This window comes from Delphinapterus leucas, unplaced genomic scaffold (assembly GCF_059928025.1).
Source record: "Delphinapterus leucas isolate spDelLeu-1000000601 "Yukka" unplaced genomic scaffold, BTC_Dleu_Yukka2 spDelLeu_asBTCV2_sq25, whole genome shotgun sequence".
NCBI lineage: Eukaryota > Metazoa > Chordata > Mammalia > Artiodactyla > Monodontidae > Delphinapterus > Delphinapterus leucas.
Window position 1 is genome coordinate 8,908,985 of NW_028322234.1, and position 13,961 is coordinate 8,922,945.

Below are 13,961 nucleotides of genomic sequence, written 5' to 3' on the forward strand. Positions count from 1 at the left end.
ATAAGACGTTTGAGTCGATTCTCCAGTGTTGTATGGGTTTTATTGAACCTGCAGATCCCCTTACTCAAAGCACCTAAGTACTTACAAGGGAGTTAAATATTAGGAGGAGCCATTGGCAGCAAAGGGAGCATGATTGGCCTTTACAGAGAATGACCACACAGTCATATGGTTTGGTACCATAGCCCTTATCAAGTAGCAATGAGTAAAGGGAAGAATACAGTAGAGTTGTGTAAACTGTCTTTATTTTCTTTCATATAATGGAATACCCCTAATTTCTTTGAATCCAAAATGGCTTCAGACGAGATGAATTTTTTTTAATATAATTGAATTATAGCTTTGTTGATGTGAAATATAAAGAGTTTTCAATTATAAAAAAAAAAAGAGGTGAGAGGAAGAAAAGTGAGGGGAAATAAAGGTTTCAATTGGACTTTATCCCACACATCTGAAGCCCATGTCACAGTTTCTCTAGGTTGAGTGAACCAAGCCTGATGCGCAGTGTGAAAGGAACAAAAAAGGAAGTCGAGATTCAGAATTCAGCAGAAGAAAGGGAGCGGGGCATTTTCATGTTATGTTGCCAACCTAATAATTGTAATGAAACTTCATTCAGGTGTAATTTGGCTATCTGAGAGTCTCATCTATCTAAAGTACAGCAAAGAACCAAGGAAATAAAAGAGATGGAAAAAGCCCTCTTCAGAAATAAAACAGAGATCACCAAAGTCCATGCCCTAAAGATCAAGCCCATTACTCCTAGAGATTCATCAAAGCCCTTTCTCATAGGTTATTAATGTTTACTTGGATTCAATTTTAAAGGACCTGGCAGTCCGGTTTCCAAACTCATAAAAAATTAAAATCGGTAAACTAGAAGTGGGAGGAGAAACTATCCCATGTGGGCATGCAGATAGCAGTAAGAAGACTGGAAGTCTATAAGCAGGACAGAGATTAAAAAAGGCATAAAAATTGACTTAATGATCAAAAAGCACCGCAATTTAGTGTCTTTAGACTAGGGGGAAAGAGTCTTACACCTCTATAGGCCATGTGGAAGAAATATTAAAATCTGATTCTATATTAACCTTGAGTAATCAAGAAAATTAAATTATATTCACTATACAGACATTCTCTGAATTACGCAGCACTCAACTTTATGTAAATAGCTCTATAAGGCACACAATAAATTTTTGAAATTTTGAAGATGATTTTATATGACACTGAGAAATACAAAGAAGTCAAGTGTATGTTAATGGTTAAATAAATTATGACATGAAAATTTGATGGGCAATTATGAAACCATAAAAACTATTAGTGAAGAAATGTGTATGACACATGAAGTTAAAAAAACAGGATACAGAATTGTATACGCAGCATAATCTTAATAATGTGTAAAATACGTAGAAAGATCTTTTGATCTCATTAATAACAGCCACAGAAAAAATTTTTTAAACCTCAGAACAAACTCTATGTGCAATACACACACACAAAAAACTATAAATATTCACTGAAGGAAATTTTAAAAACTGCGTAAACAAAAAGGCATACCACATTCCCTAATGGGAAGACTTGATCTGGTAAAGGTGCCATTTTACCCAAAGAGTTTACAAATTCAATGTAATTCCAATCAAAATTACAATAGGATTTTTAACAAAATTGATATGCTAATGCTAAAACTCATCTGGAAGAATACATACTTAAGAAGAGCTAGACATTTTTTAAGCATACTGAGGGGCCTCTAACTACCAGGTATCAAAATATACAATCACAGTCATTAAAGGATGATATTGGGTCACAAACAGAAAAAAAAGATTAACAGAAGAGAAAAGATCATGAGCTACTGACACAAAATTGTGGATAGCATTTCAAATAATTGAGAATAGGTGTTGGGACAATTGGTTATCCATTAAAAAAAAAAAAACAGCTATATCTCTACATCACACCGTTCAAAAATAAATTAATTAACTTTCCCTTCCCGGCAACTGGCATGGTCAGGGCCAAGGCCTGAAGAGGCAGCAGCCAGCACCGTGGAGGCTAACGGGGACTGGGATGGGCACAGCTGGACCAAGCAGCAGGCAGCCACAGGGGTGGGGCAGAGGGGACAACCAGCATGGCAGGGAGATCTGTTATCCACAGGGGTATTGGGAAAAATAAGGAAATACACGGAGGATGGTGAGAGCAGGTTTCTCTCTGTCATAGGACGGAGTTACAAATATGGAAAGTGAGAAGCTTAAAAAGAACTCTGTGAGGTTGGACTGGAGAAATTGGTGTGAACTCAAAGTTTTACATATCTATGTTCTGATTTGGATGCTTGTGCTAAGGTTATGTAGCGGGGGCAGAAAGAGGTACGGATACTCGGGGGGAGAGGAAGAGACTTTGCTGAAAGGAGTCTGGAGACATTACAGTTGCTTGTCCCATCCATAGAATAACACACACACACCTATATATATATAAAAACATATAAATGTGTGTGTGCGTGTTTATATATACCCATACAATTACATGTACATGAATGTGTATGTATGTATATGTACAGATATATGTATATATATGCCTGCTTGAGGCTGCAGGTTCCACCTCTGCTCCATCCACACCTCACAGACTTAGGGCTTTGCAGATACTTCTAAGATATTCCCTTTGATTTTCATCTTCCTGTTCCTGCATTTTCCTTTGTCTGCACTTTGGCTGATCCCAGCAGCTTTCTGAGAATAAACCCAGTGTATACAAAGAAGGAGACTGGTTATTGGTGTTTTCTTCCCCTTTTTTATATTTCTCCCATAGAGTGGGATGTTATTTTCCAGCAGGAAGTGCCTTTCTATTTATTCATTTTCTGCTTGATTATTATGATGAATGATGCCTAGGGGATCTGTGGATGGATGAACCAAGGCTCTCTGCATCACCTGTCCTGTCCTTTCCCCTGCACCCCGACTTCCCCACAACTGTCCATAATTATTTTGTCTCTTTCCACCCACTTCACCGTTTCCTTCAAAGTGGGAGATGAGAATTTTTATGTTTTCTGATTTCCTTCCTTTTCGCATCCCCTTTTCAGGGCTTAATAAGACAGCACAATGTACCCAATGTTAGAGGCCTAATATTCTAGAATATTCCCTCCCCGGCTGGTGGCTGAACAGTTGACTTTGATGGGTGCGGTGAGCAGCTGGCTCTCAGGGAAGCCTGGGTGGACCCAGCTTTCTCATCAGCTGCCCCACACCTGCCACTCCCTGATCAAGAACCTGATGATCTTGGTCCAAAGCCCTATTCCCCCCACTTCCCACTGCGTGACCTGAGCAACTTTTTTTTTTTTTTTTTGTGATACGCGGGCCTCTCACTGCTGTGGCCTCTCCCGTTGCGGCGCACAGCCTCCGCACGCGCAGGCCCAGCGGCCATGGCTCACAGGCCCAGCCGCTCCACGGCACGTGAGATCCTCCTGGACCGGGGCATGAACCCGTGTCCCCTGCATTGGCAGGCGGACTCTCAACCACTGCGCCACCAGGGAAGCCCCTGAGCAACTTTCTTAATCCCCAAATCTTCATTGTCCAATGTGGGCAGTGGAGGTGGACACTGAGAGAGCCTGCTGCACAGGGTGGCTTTGCAGATTAATGAGGAAGAACAGATAGGACGTTGGGTGGGGCTGGTCCTTTGAGGGTGGCAGGTGAGCTCACTGAAGTGCTTCCAGGTCCTGGGATCAATCATCCATTTGCCCAGGAGGCCTCAACAGCCTCAGCATTCATTAGGCACCTGGTGTGTACTTGTCTTATGGGAGACAAAGACCCTGGTTGTAGCAGCCATGGGAGAATGTGCATCTGAATGGGGAGTCAGACCCGAGGGGTGATCAGAATGAGTGGAAGATGCCCCTTGAGATGGGCAGGTGTGAGTCATGTTTCTGGTGCTTGGAAGAAGTGAAGCTGGGCTGGATGCAAATGCCACTCCCCCCTCCCCAGTACTGTGTCCTGTGTCATCCTGTGCTGGGCATCTTCATTGGACATAAACAAACCCAGGGACTCCAAGAAGCTTCAGGTCACATCCTCAGCTTCCTGAGCTCCAGCTCCGACCAGAGACCCCGGTGTAGAACCGTGAGGAACTGCAGATGCTAGCTGTGGTGTGGAGGCTGAGTGACACTCTTCATCCTCCCCGGGAGCTGTTCAAGAAGGTGGTGCCCCATCACTGCCTGGGCTCCATCTGGTCCCAGGGGACCAAAAGGTGCCATGAGCACCTGGTGCCCACTGTCCACAACACCGTCACCCACTTCCAAAAGGTGGTCAACTTTATCACCACTACCTACCTCGGGAACCCAATTATGACAGCCCAGAACAGGGCCGAGGTGGTGGAATTCTGGATCCAGGTGGCCAAGGTATGCTGTAGGAGGGCCCAGGGAGCACTCTCCGGAGCCATGGGCACTGCCCCTTCTCCTTTCTCTGCTCTCAGGATTGAAGTCTGGGGTCTGAGTTCCTACACAGTCCCTAGGCCCCTCCTGCCAGGGGCACACTGACCTTGACATTCAGATCCCAGTGATGGGCTGCTCACTTCCTCCTTGGGTTGAGCTAAAGCCCTCGGGTCCCAGGTGCACCCTCCCCAGGGCCACTGGGCATCTTTCTCATCCAGGAGAGAAGTTAATGAGGGGACAGAAGCCAGAGGAGCGGGGTTCCAGCTCTCTCCTCACTGACCATTCCCTTCCTTTCCCAAGTGTGCAGAGGCCTGAGGAATTACTCCTCTCTACAAGCCATCATTTTGGCTCTGCAGAGGCCTCCATTAAAGCGCCTCAGAAAGACATGGGGACAGGTTTCCAGGTGAGTAGGCTGCTTTCCTTCTGAGCACCAGAGTAGACAAGACACTACCCACCATGTTGCTGGCTGTGTCCCCTCCGTCAGCTGGGAGCTCCTGGGAGACAGTGGACCCTGGGGACAGGAAGCCACCTGGTTGGTGGGACTCTTGAGTCTCTCTAGGACCTGAGGCCTGTGGTTCTGCTTAAAAAATTAGGATCTTTAAATGTCAGATCCTGCATTGAACCAAATGGGAGATTTTCAAGTGTTTACTTACCAGCGACAGAACTCCCTATCCAACTGAAACCAACACCGGTCAAAAAAGATCTGCTCAGGAGTGAAGGGAACAAAGGCCCCAGGAGACAGCCTCCTCCCCAGTCCCACAGAGACCTCTGGGCCCAGACGACGCAAGGGATACCCTCATGAGGCCTGTTAATTTTCCAGGTACTCAAAAAGGATTTGCTCTCAAATCCCTGCACATTATTCCCCTGTTTTCTTCCTTCTTTCCCATCCCCTCAGGAAGAGCTCCCAACAATTTGAAAAGTTATGCGGGAAAAACAAACTGCTGAACAGGACGATCATTGAGGTGACATGGAGGCTGTAGATCTGGAAGGAGCGGGGACCAGGCAGGATGTGGTGTGGGTAGCTTATCACAAAAAGTTCTCCGAGAAATTCAGTGTCTTGTCCAGGTTGACAGGAAGAGGGATGTGTGAGCTCTACAGGCAGGTGGGGGCAGTCTGGGGCAGGAGGCCTTGGTCATGGGATGTAGCAGTGCTGGCTGGACTGTTTCAGCAGGGTGAGAAGCTGGTAGAATTAGTAGTTCTCTGGATTCCTTGCTGGTCCATCAGCTGCCACTCATCTTCCTACAGGCTGTTGGGTGGACGGTGCAGGTGGGGGTCCTTTCTTCCTAAACTAGCCCAGACTGTCCTCACTAAGCCAGGCTGCTGCTGCTCCTTCTGTCTTCACTGTACCTCGCAGAAGAAGGGGACCCTGGCTGCAACAGGGGTGGACACAGCGAGAATCCCAGGGACCAGGGGGACGGGGGCGGGGGGCGCTGCCCAGCCTGAGACAGATTATGTGTGCTTTCTGAAACTCCCCACTCTGTCCTACAGAGTCACTGCTAATTGATCCCAGAGGGATTCTTGCCTGATGCCTTTTTAGCAATGATAGTTGCCCCAGATGGTGATGAGAAGTATCTGAGGAACTGATAGATTCCTAATGGATCCTTCCTGACTGGACTTCAAAGGTTGCCACAAAAAAGGTGGAAGTTATGGGCTTCCCTGGTGGTGCAGTGGTTAAGAATCCACCTGCTAATACAGGGGACACGGGTTCGAGCCCTGGTCTGGGAAGATCCCACATGCCGCGGAGCAACTAAGCCCATGTGCCACAACTACTGAGACTGCGCTCTAGAGCCCACAAGCCAAAACTACTGAGCCCACGCGCCACAACAACTGAAGCCCGCGCACCTAGAGCCTGTGCTCCACAACAAGAGAGGCCACCGCAATGAAAAGCCCGCGCACCGCAAGGAAGAGCAGCCCCCGCTCGCTGCAACTAGAGAAAGCCCGCGGGCAGCAATGAAGACCCAACGCAGCCAAAAATAAATAAATAAAAAAGCATTTACCCGCTTCTGGCCGGGAGGTCTGGAGTCATAGGTGTTTCAGGGTTCCTATTTGTAAGTAAATGGAATCCTTAATCTTGAAAGTGTAGTGTTTAAAAAAAAAAAAAAAAAGGTGGAAGTTAGTGCTCTGATCGCCCACTGCCCTGTCAGGCAGAGTACCTCAAGGGTCCCCTTTCTGAGTACATGAAAAAGGATTTCTGTGCAAGGGAATGTCATGAGGGGTTCTTAGGGAAGTGAGGCGTTTTAGCATGGCCTCAGGTCAGCCTAGGGTCAGAGGACCGGAGGCTAGGGCAGTCAGGAGCTTCTCAACCGGGCCCCCCAGTATACCCTGTTAATTTCCCTCCATGGCTCAGCTCCTTGCTGGGAGCCTGGACACTCATTAGTCCAGAGGTTAGGACTGTGGTCAGTGGTGGAGCCGGGGGTGGGGTGAAGGCATTCAGGACAGGGCCTATGGCTGGGAGGGGTAGTGGCCTGTCCTCTGTGGACCCCTCTGTAAGTCACTCACCTCTGAGGGCCTCAGTCCCCTAAACCGGGGAGATCTGGAGAGAGATGATTCTGTACTTAGGCTGCACAAGGAGGTTCAATGAGTAGGATCAAGGGAGGAAAAGAATGTGTGGAGCTTTGTGATGGCTCCACCTGGACGGGTGAGGGCAGTGATGACAGTCACAGGACACTGAGCGCTCAGGAGACCCAGGGACGCCAGCAGAGTTCTCACACGGTCCAGATGAGGATAGAGGCTCAGGGTGGCCAGGTCACACAGCCAAGGTCACATACAAGTGAGTGTTGGAGCTGGGATTGTTCTAGAATCAGAGCTCACTGGAGGGTGGGGCAGCAGAGGTACCGGGTCACTCAGGCCACATGTCCAGGGGTTGAGATCAGGAGCCCTGGGGGGAAATGTGGGAGGGTAGTATGGCCACAATGACACTGTCCTCGACCCTGCAGGAGGCAACCTCCTTGTTGGCCACTGTGGAGGCGGACCTCCAGGGAGCTCAGGAGACACAGCAGCAGCAGGTGAGACTGCCTGCGGGGGAGGGGCCCAGGGGTCAGAGCAGAGGGTGCTCCTCCCTCCCAGCTGGAGGCATCCACCAGGAGAGGGGCGCTTTCCATCTGCAGACCTGCCCCCGGTACCACAGGACCTGAATTGACTGCAGTGGAAGTGACCAGGAGGAGGAGGGATTTGGGGAGGGATGGGCCAGGGACCGCATAACCTGGGATTTGCCAAATGCCGGCCCCGGGAGGTGACTGGAGGAAGTTTGGTGCTCCTGAAGGGGAAGGGAGGGGGTTCGGAGGAGGCTGCTAAGAGTCCTGGGTTACTCCGTGTGGGGTCTGGGGGTGGGATAGGAAGCTGAGAGTGAGGGGTTTCAGGGGACCTTCAGATGGCCCCCGAGAGGGGGGGCTCATCACCATTCCTATCCCGATGGCAGAGTGTCGTCCCTTTCCTCAACACCTTCCTCAGTCACCTGCTGCTGCTGGACTACATAATGGACGGTCATGAGAAAGTGAGCCTGGAGTGGGGGCCTGGGCAGGATCCCGAGGCTGGGAAGGAGACAGCCCTACCCTGAGCCCTTAGCTCTCAGCACGTGGCAAACCTCTTCTCATGGGAGCCTAACAACCGCCCTTGGGAGCAGGGACTTAGGCCCGTCCTAGTTATGAGTGAAAGGAGCCTCCGAATAAGCCGCCCTCCCAGTTCCCTGGGCAGATGAAGCTCAGAGCTGCCTGACTGCAACGCTACAGGAGGTTGAGTCTGAGCTGGACTCATCCACTCCCTCAGACCCTGCCCGTGACAGGGAGTGAAGTCTATCCTTCCAAGTCAAAAAACACATCCTGGGCTTCCCTGGTGGCGCCCTGGTTGAGAGTCCCCCTGCCGATGCAGGGGACACGGGTTCGTGGCCCGGTCCGGGAGGATCCCACATGCCGGGGAGCGGCTGGGCCCGTGAGCCATGGCGGCTGAGCCTGCGCGTCCGGAGCCTGTGTTCCGCAACGGGAAAGGCCACAACAGTGAGAGGCCCGCCTACCTCAAAAAAAAAAAAAAGAACATACTATAAACAGTTATACACAAACTAATTGGACAATCCAGAAGAAATGGATACATTCCTAGAAACAGACAACCTAATATGACTGAATCATGAAGAAACAGAAAATCTGAATAGACTGATCTCTAGTAAAAAGATTGAATCTGTAACCAAAACCTCCCAACGAACGAAAGTCCAGGACCAGACGGCTTCACTGGTGAATTCTACCAAACATTTAAAGAAGAATGAATGCCAATTCTTCTCCAACTCTTCCAAAAAATAGAAGAGGAGGGAACATTGTAAAACTCATTTTACAAGGCCAGTGTTACCCTGATACTGAAACCGTAACAGCCAATTTTGACTACGTGTTGGATCTGTTTCTTTGACTTTAGCCTTTGCTTTTCGTTGCTTTTGTTATTATAATCACACATGATGGCCTGCCTCAGGGAACCCTACCCACCTGTGAATGGCTTCAAGAAAGAAGAAATTAACACATCCCCCTCCCCAAGGCTGGCCATCCCAGATGTTTGCCCTTTTTACTTTACTTCCTCTCTGCCTCTCCCTCTCTATTCTGCCTTTTCACTTTACTTCCCTCTCTGATTCTATAAAATAAACTGACATCCAGACCCCAGTAAGATGGTTATTTTGAGACACTAGTCTGCCATCTTCTCGGTCTGATCTCGGAGAGGCAGCAGTGAGTGGTGGCGTGAAGCAAGATCTTAATTCCCTGTCCAGGAATGGAACCTGGGTAGCCTGGATGAAAACCAGGAATCCTAGCCACCATACCCCCTGGCTCTTGCACCCAGTGAAAAATGCATTTCTCACAGAGGCAAAAACTGTAAAAACAGGTGCAAAGTTTATTATTAGAGACACAGCACAACAACAAGTGGGAGAGCACACAGAGAAACAGTTTGTTTAGTTAAGATAGAAGCAAGGCAGAGATGCACACCCGGAGAGAAAGGGTGTGGGGTTCTCTCTAAGGAGGAGGAGGGGTGCAGTAAAGAGGTGGTTAAGTCATTCATATAGGGCAGTTCTTCCGGGTCTTTACCTTTGGCCGATTATCTGGTTTCTTTTTCCACACCTGACCAGCCCTAGGACCCTCCCTAACATGTGTGCGCACCTTTTTTCCACGATGGATTTCAGCCCAGAAGCCTATGGGACAGCCTTAGCATCACGTATTATGGGTGATGCCCCCTCCTTTTTGACCCCCAAGGAGCGTTTCTGCACATGTGCAATGTTTCCCTTGCCCCAAGGATGGGAAATGTATGACCTCTTGACCTTTTCCTCAAACAAGGTTTAGCCCCTCTCTGTTCCTGCCATGACTGTTATCTTAAGGCGTCCACAGGAGACAAAGCCTGCCTATTTACCCTGTTTCTCTTGTTACTTCCATTTGGAGAGCAAACAGGAGGCTGTTTTTTTTTTTTTTTAACATCTTTATTGGAGTATAATTGCTTTACAATGGTGTGTTAGTTTCTGCTGTATAACAAAGTGAATTAGCTATATGTATACATATATCCCCATATCTCTTCCCTCTTGCATCTCCCTCCCACCCTCCCTATCCCACACCTCTAGGTGGTCACAAAAGAGCTGATCTCCCAGCTACACGTAAAAGAATGAAATTAGAACACTCCCTAACACCATACACAAAAATAAACTCAAAACGGATTAAAGACCTAAATGTGAGGTCAGACACTATCAAACTCTTAGAGGAAAACATAGGCAGGACACTCTATGACATAAATCACAGCAAGATCCTTTTTGACCCGCCTCCTAGAGAAATGGAAATAAAAACAAAAATAAACAAATGGGACCTAATGAAACTTCAAAGCTTTTGCAAAGCAAAGGAAACCATAAACAAGACCAAAAGACAACCCTCAGAATGGGAGAAAACGTTTGCAAATGAAGCAACTGACAAAGGATTACTCTCCAAAATTTACAAGCAGCTCATGCAGCTCAATATCAAAAAAACGAACAACCCAATCCCAAAATGGGCAGAAGGCCTAAATAGACATTTCTCCAAAGAAGATATATAGATTGCCAACAAACACATGAAAGAATGCTCAACATCATTAATCATTAGAGAAATGCAACTCAAAACTACGAGATACCATCTCACACTGGTCAGAATGGCCATCATCAAAAAATCTACAAACAATAAATGCTGGAGAGAGTGTGGAGAAAAGGGAACACTCTTGCACTGTTGATGGGAATGTAAATTGATACAGCCACTGTGGAGAACAGTTTGGAGGTTCCTTAGAAAACTAAAAATAGAACTACCATATGACCCAGCAATCCCACTACTGGGCATATACCCTGAGAAAACCATAATTCAAAAAGAGTCATGCACCAAAATGTTCATTGCAGCTCTATTTACAATAGCCAGGACATGGAAGCAACCTAAGTGTCCACCAACAGATGAATGAATAAAGAAGATGTGGCACATATATAAAATGGAATATTACTCAGTCATAAAAAGAAACAAAATTGAGTTATTTGTAGTGAGGTGGATGGACCTAGCCACTGTCATACGGAGTGAAGTAAGTCAGAAAAACAAATACCGTATGCTAACACCTATATATGGAATCTAAAAAAAAAAAAAAAATGGTCATGAAGAACCTGGGGTAAGACGGGAATAAAGACACAGACCTACTAGAGAATTGACTTGAGGATATGGGGAGGGGGAAGGGTAAGCTGGGACAAAGTGAGAGAGTGGCATGGACATATATACACTACCAAACATAAAATAGCTAGCTAGTGGGAAGCAGCTGCATCGCATGGGAGGATCAGCTCGGTGCTCTGTGACCACCTAGAGGGGTGGGATAGGGAGAGTGGGAGGGAGGGAGACGCAAGAGGGAAGAGATATGGGAACATATGTATATGTATAACTGATTCACTCTGCTATAAAGCAGAAACTAACACACCATTGTAAAGCAATTATACTTCAATAAAAATGTTTTTTTTAAAAAAAGCACATCCAGCTGTAGTGTGCAGAGCAAGCAGATCATGGGGGCAAGAGCAGCAGTGGGAAGCCAGTAGGGATGCTATAGCAAGCAGCACAGGCGGGGTGAGGGTGGTTTCCAAGACCAGGGGAATGGCAGTAGGGCTAGCAGTACGGAGTTTTTTAGCACAAAAAGTTACATATAAAAATGTAAATATTAAAGAAAATCATGTAAAATCTCAAAAAAAAAAGACTCCATGCTTCCACTGCAGGGGGAGAGGGTGCGTGGGTTCCATCCCTGGTCAGAGAACTAAGATCCTGTATGCCGTGTGGCGTGGTAAAAAGAAAAAAGAAAAAAAATGTACAGGACAATATACTGATGAACATAGATGCAGAAATTTTCAATAAAATATTAGCAAACCAAAGTCAACAATACATTAAAAGGATCCCAATTCCAGGGATGTAAGGATGGTACAACATCTGCAAATTAGTAAACGATGCACCACATAAACAAAACGAAGGGTAGAAATCACGTCACCTCAACAGATACAGGAAAAGCATTTGACAAAATTCAACATCCACTTATGATTCAAACTCTCAACAGAGAATAGAGGAAACATACCTCAACATAATAAAGGCCATCTGTAATAAGCCCACAGCTAACACCACCCTCAATGGTGAAAAGCCAAAAAGCTTTTCCTTTAAGATCAGCAACAAGACAAGGATCTCCACTCTTGCCACTTTTATTCCACACAGTATTGGAAGTCCTAGCTAGAGCAATTAGGCAACAAATAGAAATAAAAGGCATTCAAATTGGAAAGGAAGAAGTAAAAGTGTCACCATTTGCAGATGATATATTATATAAAGAAAACCCTAAAAACTCCATCAAAAAATTGTTAGAACTAATAAATGAATTCAGTAAAGTTACAGGATACAAAATCAATAACACAAAATCTGTTGTGTTTCTATATGCTAATAATGAACTATCAGAGAAATTAAGAAAACAATCCCATTTACAATTGCATCAAAGATAATAAAATACTTCGGAATAAATTTAACCAAGAAATGAAAGACAAGACAAAAATACAAGAAATTAATTAAAGAAACTGGAGACACAAATAAATGGAAAGATATTCTGTGTTCATGGACTGGAAGAATCAACATTGTTAAAACGTCTACACTACCCAAGCAAACTACAAATTCAGTGCAATCCCTATCAAGATTCCAATGGCATTTTTCACAGAAATAGAACAAACAATCCTGAAACTTGCATGGAACCATGAAAGACCCAGAATAGCCAAAGCCATCCTGAGAAAGAAGAACTCGGCAGGTGGCATCTCATTCCAATTTTAAAGCTATACTAATTAAAATTACAATATGGTATCCAGGTAAAAACAGACACATAGATCAATGGAACAGAACAGAGAGCCCAGAAATAAACCCACACATAAACCTGGTCAAATAATTTATGACAAAGGATCCAAAAACATACAATGGAGAAAGGACAGTCTCTTTAATTAACGGTGTTGGGAAACTTGGACAGCCATATGCAAAAGAATGAAACTGGACCACACTAACACCATACACAAAAATCAACAAAATGGTTCAAAGACTTGAACATAAGACATGAACACTCCCAGAAGAAAACACAGATGGCAAACTTCTCGACACAGGTCTTGGCACTGAATTTTTTAATCTGACACCAAAAGCAAAAGGAAAAATAAACAAGTGGGGATACATCAAATTAAAACCTGCTCAGCAAACGAAACCATCAAACAACATGAAAAGCAAAGTACTGAGTGAGAGAAAATATTTGAAAATCACATATCTGATAAGGCGCTAATATCCAAAATATATAAAAACCCATACAACTCAATAGCAAAAAAAAAGCGACTAAAAAGTCGGAAGAAGATACATTTTCCCAAAGAAGACATATATATGACCAATGGTACATGAAAAGATGCTCTACATCATTCATCACCAGGGAACAGCAAATCAATACCACGATGAGATATTACCTTTTTCATAGCTGTTAGAATGGCTATTATCAAAAAGACCAAAAGTAAAAATGTTGGCAAGGATGTAGGAAAAATGGGAAACCCTGTGCACTGTTGGCGGGACTGTAAATTGGTGCAGGCACTATGGAGATCTGTATGGAGGTTTCTCAAAAATTAAAAAGTAGAAATACCATATGACCCAGCCATTTGACTTCTGAGAATTTATCCAAAGAAAATGAAAAAACTAACTTCAAAAGATATATGCACGCCCACGCTCATTGCATTATTTACAATAGCCAAGATATGAAAACAACCTAAGTGTCCCTTGATGGATGATGGATAAAGAAATTGTGGTGTGTGTTTGTGTGTGTGTGTGTGTGTGTGTAATGGGATATTATTAAGCCATAAAAAAGAGAAATACTGTATGATTTCACTTATAGGTGGAATCTAAAAACACAAATGAAGAAACATAACAAAATAGAAACAGAGTTATAGATACAGAAAACAAACAGGTGGTTGCCAGAGGGGAGGAGAGGGAAGGGAGGAAAGAAATAGGTGTGGGAGATTAGGAGGTACAAACTTTCAGTGTCAAAATAAATGAGTATGAAATGTACGGTGTGGGGAACATAGTAAAAACAGGGCCCTGTTAGA

The 13,961-nt window shown here is 45.3% G+C and overlaps 1 protein-coding gene across 1 annotated transcript; it reads left to right on the top strand.

The window, feature by feature from the left end:
• Positions 1 to 4,072: 4,072 nt before the first annotated feature.
• On the top strand, positions 4,073 to 8,089 carry LOC149744070 (ral guanine nucleotide dissociation stimulator-like 1). The gene is made up of 5 exons (XM_089905885.1): positions 4,073 to 4,465; positions 4,588 to 4,594; positions 4,670 to 4,772; positions 5,265 to 5,331; positions 7,243 to 8,089. Exons 1-5 carry the CDS (start codon positions 4,073 to 4,075, stop codon positions 7,501 to 7,503), a joined length of 831 nt encoding a protein of 276 aa, XP_089762011.1. The 3' UTR covers positions 7,504 to 8,089.
• The last annotated feature ends 5,872 nt before the right edge of the window (positions 8,090 to 13,961 follow it).

What these genes read in the sequence shown, in the direction of transcription:
- LOC149744070 (XM_089905885.1), top strand. Translation starts at nt 4,073, where the DNA reads ATGCTAGCTGTGGTGTGGAGGCTGAGTGACACTCTTCATCCTCCCCGG. An exon ending in ACATGGGGACAGGTTTCCAG is followed by an intron (nt 4,773 to 5,264) that starts GTGAGTAGGCTG and finishes CCATCCCCTCAG; the next exon opens with GAAGAGCTCCCAACAATTTG. An exon ending in TGAACAGGACGATCATTGAG is followed by an intron (nt 5,332 to 7,242) that starts GTGACATGGAGG and finishes GGTTGAGATCAG; the next exon opens with GAGCCCTGGGGGGAAATGTG.